The sequence below is a fragment of the Teleopsis dalmanni genome, chromosome 1 (assembly GCF_002237135.1).
Source record: "Teleopsis dalmanni isolate 2A chromosome 1, ASM223713v2, whole genome shotgun sequence".
Taxonomy (NCBI): domain Eukaryota; kingdom Metazoa; phylum Arthropoda; class Insecta; order Diptera; family Diopsidae; genus Teleopsis; species Teleopsis dalmanni.
In genome coordinates, this window is record NC_051846.1 from 54,462,387 (window position 1) to 54,468,452 (window position 6,066).

The window sequence follows — 6,066 nt, forward strand, 5'->3', positions numbered from 1 at the left end:
CCTATAGATATATGACAAATGAATGTATACACTGCGATCTCAACATCCACGCAGTTAAACATGTTATAAAAAGCCAAGCCAGAAATTACAAAAAACATATGCAATATCATCCTAACCATTTTGTTAGTAGAATTATAGCAGAAAGAAGAAAGTTCACACGTCTCCACAAATAAATGCCACTGGAACTTTAATTAGTGATCGATTTCAACAGACGGATGTGCTACTGAGCACAGTCCATAAAAATTTTAAGTATTTATCTACTTACTCTTAAATATTGTTCATTGTCTATTCCTTAGCAACAGATCGCAATCAAAGAAAATAAATTTTAAAAAAAAATTTGCTTTTATCGTTTTTGTTGATAATAATGTTCATTTTAAGCTGGTAATTCAATAATTGCTTGAAACACAGTTTTACACGACGTAAACGCTTTTAAGTAATTTTATTCATAAAAAATCTAGATATGGCAGCACTGCTGATGAACATTTTGAAAGTTATTGTGAGGAATTACTCATCTTACAAAGAATTGTCATTTGTGGTGTCATTAGCAAAGAAAAAATGGTCAAAGAGTTTTCTCAGCTGCATTGTTGAACGATATATTTATTGCGTATATTTCCAAGTCATTTAATAAGCAAAAAAGAAATAAATTGTATATATCAATAACCACAAACGAAATTTAAAAAAACGAGATGAACGCGGGTGTTGAAGCACAAATAACAAAATTACTATCAAAAGTAAATTAATTGTTTTATGTTTTAATTAAATTCATTTATACATTTTTTTTAATACAATATAGTATCAAAATGCGGCTGCAGCAAAAAGGGATGTATTGCTGGTGGTAGCGAATTACCGCAGTTTATCTTACAAACTACAACAATATGGTATATATTAATAATAACAATCAATTTCTATGTTCCTCCCCGCAATTGTCTTTCACAAATGTAAAATCACTCATTGTTTTTGTTTACAAAACTAGGGGAGGAGACAATAGAGAAAATTTGTCTGATGACAAATAATTTGATTAAATGAAATTAAGTTAATGTTAAATATAATTTTTCTTTATTAGTTTTTAATGATGGCTCTGCAAAGGATTTATTCTGTTTGGATGGAACTATTCCAGTGGTTTATAAAAGTAAGTCTTACAGTAAAAAAGAAAAACAAACTGAAACTAAATAAAAATTATTTTATAAGATAATACATATTACATTCCAATTTGTATATGGTTAATGGACACACATCCTAACAATGCACCAATTTGCTTCGTAAAGCCAACACCAACAATGCAAATTAAATGCTCCATGTATGTGGATTATAATGGAAAAATATATTTACCTTATCTGCACGATTGGCAACCTGTGAGTGAATTAAATTGTGAACAAAGTAAAATAAATCTAATAAACTAAACTTTTTTAGCATACATCTGATCTAGTGTCACTTATACAAGTAATGATTTTTACTTTTGGTGATCATCCACCGGTTTATTCGAAGCCTAAAGAGCAAGTGGCGCCTTATCCAGCTTCCAGTAAGTTAATTTCATTAAAGTATTATATTTATTAAATTACTTCATACAATAGCATTTATGCCACAACCAGGTGGCAGTGGCGCTGGCACCGGTTATTTACCATACCCCACAGCTGGTGGTAGCGGTGGTGCTTTCCCACCATATCCTACTAGAAATAATTTTGGCTCCTATCCACCTTACCCAACGCCGGGCAATGTTAATCCTGGCCCAAATGCAAGTGGTTACTCAGGCTATATGAATTTTCCAACAGTTCCTGGATATAATTCTGGATATGTATGCATATTATTATTTCAATTTAATATTTGAACGTAAAGAGTGTGTTTGTTAAAATTTTTGTTAGAATCCTACAAATCCCGGCTCTACAGGTACAATCACAGAGGAACATATAAAAGCATCTCTCATAAGCGCTGTTGAGGATAAGCTGCGACGCCGTTTGGAGGAGAAAGTTAACCAATATCAAGCAGAAATTGATACACTGAATCGTACAAAGCAAGAGTTGGTAGAAGGTAGTACTAAAATTGATGCAATTATTGCACGTTTACAACGGGAAGAGGTAAGCATCATTACAACTTGTTTGATCATTGATTTATAAATTAATACGTTTTTAATTTGTTAGGTTGAAATGCAGAAAAACATCAATATTTTACGTGATAAAGAACAGGAATTAGAGAAGAGTTTAGAATCAATGGAAAATTCTGAAGGAATTGATCCAGATGAAGCAGTAACCACCACAGCACCTTTATATAGACAGTATGTCCTGTATACAATAATTACTTTTTTATATATTATGTGTATTTATTGTAGATTACTGAACTCATATGCAGAAGAAGCTGCTACTGAAGATGCCATATATTACTTAGGTGAAGCGCTGCGTAGTGGCGTAATTGATTTGGAAACATTCTTGAAACATGTACGTCAACTATCTCGTAAGCAATTTATGCTGAGAGCTGTCATGCAAAAATGTAGACAAAAAGCGGGACTTGCTGGTTAGTGTTTTCGACAATTGGCATTGAATTGATGTTAAAATAAAATAAAATTCACTCATATTGATATATATTAAATTTTATCATATATATATATATATACTCTATTAACATTAGTTACTGCAATTTATAATTTAATAAAATTGTTAGGTTTTGCTAAATAAAATTACTTTCTATTTAAATATATTTTGTCTGAAATGACAATGTATCCATTTTAAAGTAAAAAAATGGTTCATGGTGAGACATGTTTTATGAAAAATTATTTTAAATCATATAATATGGTTGACCATACAAATGTTTCGAATACCTGCTAATATCCATTTTCAGTGGTATTTGAAAGGACTTAGTTTAATTAATTTGGTTTGGTCTGCAAGACGCAGACCACGTTTAATTTCCATTATTTAATTTTGAAATTTTATTGTTAACTTTTGTTATTACTTTCTGAGAAATTGTATTATGGAAACACGTCATCTGTTGGTATTGTAACCACATGTCGGCTTTATAGGGAAAGGGGAAATATTTTAACATACAAGTGTAAAATTGATTGTATAGCATTTGTTTTTGTAACCACAAGTGAACCTTATAGGCAATATTTTAATATGCAACTGTAAAATTGATAACATTTATATACAAATATAAATTTTTATTAGAGTACGTAAAAACAGTCTCATATCAGAAACGATTGCTTACAAAACTATTTTTAGAAATCCTCAGTTGAGTTTCTTTCCTGTTCTATCTTGGGAGTAGTGAGAAGCACTTGGTCATCTGTAAAAATAAATGACTACCACCTTCAATTTTTTTGTCATAGTAAAAAACTGATAAGAATAGTGAGCATCAGCTGAAAACTAATATACATATATGTACGATGATATAAATCATCTTACATACTTATAAACAAATGTTGTTGTTATAACCCACGGGACCTGTTTGTAAAATCCCTTTGGTTGGTTCTGAACGGCACTTAGTTGTCGGAACTGACAAGTGTCGCAGACCTGGCCGATCTCGAACACTTTATAAACAAATACAATACTTTATTTGAGTACATAAGAAATTGTCTCATATGAGAAACGAAATCACAAAATTATTTTCTGATACCTGCGATTCTAGTCCACGATCATCAACATATGTAGCTGAATAAAATCATTATAATTCCGAAAAACTAAAAACACAGTTCATTGTACTTTAAAAATTATTAAATTTTTATATGATAATAATTAAAAGTATTCTTAAAGTACAACCTGGCATAGTGACCTGATCGTCTTCCCCGGTTATAACTTCCAAATCTAAAAAAAAAAAATGTTTTAATACACTGACTTATTTATACCTATTTTCAAATGTAATCAATTGTAGACTAATTGAATGGTAAGTATCTAATAGGCCATACTCAAATGGTTGGATTATCACTTTAACTAACCGGGTGCAGTGATTCATATAACCTAATGATTAATATCTTAGGTGCGTATCTAGTTTACAAAAAAGACGAAAATGGATTTAAAGATTTTTATATACATATCTCAATTTCGGACACCAACAAGAAGGCAATTCTACAAGAGTCGTCATCAATTAAGTTTATTCTGGTTATTTTAAACAGAATCTCCTACAGCTGCGTACCTGTTTGATTCTTGTAATAAATACAGAAAATTCTGTTGGGTAAAGTAAGCCTATCCTATCCCATAAGATTGCGATGTTTTTTTTAAACATAATTTCTTACATCTGCGTACCTGCATGATTCTAGTAATAAGTCCAAAAAATTATGTTGTAAAAATTACAGAAATATACGAAATTATGTTTTGATTCACAAAATAGCAATATTTATTTCTAAGCAAGTTTAGATCTTACAAACACCGTTTAAAATACTGATTGATTTAATTCGCTACTGAAGCTTAGATAGCATGCTTCGTTGGGAGAAGGGAGCTGCTTTTAGTCCTCTGTAAAAACAAGCGACTCCGAGATGTTTGATAATTACCCTGATTTCATTTGCTACTGACGCTTAGACAATTGGTGTTCGTTGAGAGAAGGGTCTGTAAAAACAAGCGACTCCGAGATGTTTGATAAATACCCTACAAGATACTAATTGATTTCATTTGCTACTGAAGCTTAGATAGTTGGTCTTCGTTGAGAGAAGGCAGCGGCTTTAAGTCGTCCATAAAAACAAGCGACTCCGAGATGTTTGATAAATACCCTACAGGATACTAATTGATTTCATTTGCTACTGAAGCTTAGATAGTTGATCTTCTTTGGGAGAAGAGAGTCGCTCTTAGTCATCTGTGAAAACAAGCGATTCCGAGATCTTTGATAAATACCCTAAAGGATACTAATTGATTTCATTTGCTATTGAAGCTTAGATAGTTGATCTAGTTGAGACGGCTCCCTTCTTAGTCCCTTCTCTTAGTCATCTGTGAAAACAAGCGACCCCGAACTTCTGGATCATAATGAAACTCCAATTATCATAGCTATCGTCAGCTAACCATCGCTATTATTTCAAAAAGTACATTTGACCACGATTAAAATTTATTTTACTGTGCCTTTACTTTACACTACTAAATATTAAAACACTTTTTAAACAATTTTATTAAACGTTCGCATTCAAAGATTGTTCAGCGCTATAACGTACTGCATGCATTTTGTTTAATAACTCTTTATAGTATTTTCAGAACATTAATGTACTAACAATCACTTTTATTAATTAATGTAGTTTTATATATAAGAATAATTTTCTAAGTATTTAAAATTTAAATTTTTTGTATATTTATTGAATTTATATTTAATGTGTAAAATTATAATTGGAATTGAAATTATTTATATGTTTACAAATAATCTTTTTAAATATGAGTGCACATTTTTTAAATTATATTAAAAGCAATATAATTAATCTTTTCATACTTATTTATATATAAATTCCTACTGCTAATAACAAAAATACCACACCGACGCCCAGAAAAACAGAAGCACAGAAACTTATTAAGAGCTCTTTAAACAGAGTTTTTTCTTTTGAATTTTTAGGGCGTGAGACAACGAAAATAAAGAACCATGCTGTAAAAAATGTTCCAATGCTTAGTAGAACTAATGCTGAATGCGGATAAACAGCGGGATTTATCGGTGAGACATAGCGTTGCATTGTATCCATTCTGCAAAAAAAAAAAAATCAGATTCGTAATTCATCGTTCATCTCTCAATTTTTTCGTTGCAAATTTGAACAAACAAGAGCAATCACTTTTAAATAAACAATATACATTTATTTTATTTACCTATTAAATTTTGTTTTAATTGATAATAATAAATAAATCTACGTGGCCCGGCAATGTGAACTACTAGTAGTCTTGACACTTTTGACAACTTATCAATTTGTTAAACGAAGAACCATGGCAGAGTTATTAGATTTGCCAACTAACATCAATGATAGATACGAAACGTATTAGACAGGTATGTGTCGTAGCAAACTATTTTTAACGTTACGTTTTTAGTACAACGATTTACCAAAATATGTTTAAAAATCTTTGATTTTATACCGCGAAATTTTCTTGTTTTTTCTCAGGGCATATGAATGTAGAACTCATTTTAGTT

At 30.6% G+C, this 6,066-nt stretch overlaps 2 protein-coding genes across 3 annotated transcripts; one reads left to right on the forward strand and one right to left on the reverse strand.

The window, feature by feature from the left end:
- Positions 1 to 514: 514 nt before the first annotated feature.
- On the forward strand, positions 515 to 2,660 carry LOC119672280 (tumor susceptibility gene 101 protein-like). Of its 2 annotated transcripts, none has more exons than XM_038083293.1 (9): positions 515 to 731; positions 794 to 878; positions 1,064 to 1,129; positions 1,189 to 1,352; positions 1,411 to 1,519; positions 1,590 to 1,792; positions 1,860 to 2,072; positions 2,136 to 2,269; positions 2,324 to 2,660. In XM_038083293.1, exons 1-9 carry the CDS (start codon positions 687 to 689, stop codon positions 2,508 to 2,510), a joined length of 1,206 nt encoding a protein of 401 aa, XP_037939221.1. In that variant the 5' UTR covers positions 515 to 686; the 3' UTR covers positions 2,511 to 2,660. The 2 variants fall into 2 exon arrangements, with proteins under 2 accessions (XP_037939221.1, XP_037939220.1); XM_038083292.1 differs by having other exon boundaries at positions 516 to 731; positions 1,572 to 1,792.
- Positions 2,661 to 5,346: 2,686 nt separating this feature from the next.
- LOC119672206 (transmembrane protein 258) lies at positions 5,347 to 5,855 on the reverse strand. Its single transcript, XM_038083203.1, has 2 exons — positions 5,751 to 5,855; positions 5,347 to 5,630 (listed from the first exon to the last, which is right to left on the reverse strand). Exon 2 carries the CDS (start codon positions 5,627 to 5,629, stop codon positions 5,390 to 5,392), a length of 240 nt encoding a protein of 79 aa, XP_037939131.1. The 5' UTR covers position 5,630; positions 5,751 to 5,855; the 3' UTR covers positions 5,347 to 5,389.
- Positions 5,856 to 6,066: the final 211 nt, after the last annotated feature.

Bases quoted from the DNA above. Each gene is read 5' to 3' on its own strand.
- LOC119672280 (XM_038083292.1), top strand. From the start codon at position 687: ATGAACGCGGGTGTTGAAGCACAAATAACAAAATTACTATCAAAA. The intron at 1,130-1,188 runs GTAAGTCTTACA...TTATTTTATAAG, and splicing joins TATTCCAGTGGTTTATAAAA to ATAATACATATTACATTCCA. The intron at 1,793-1,859 runs GTATGCATATTA...AATTTTTGTTAG, and splicing joins CTGGATATAATTCTGGATAT to AATCCTACAAATCCCGGCTC.
- LOC119672206 (XM_038083203.1), bottom strand. From the start codon at position 5,629: ATGGATACAATGCAACGCTATGTCTCACCGATAAATCCCGCTGTTTAT.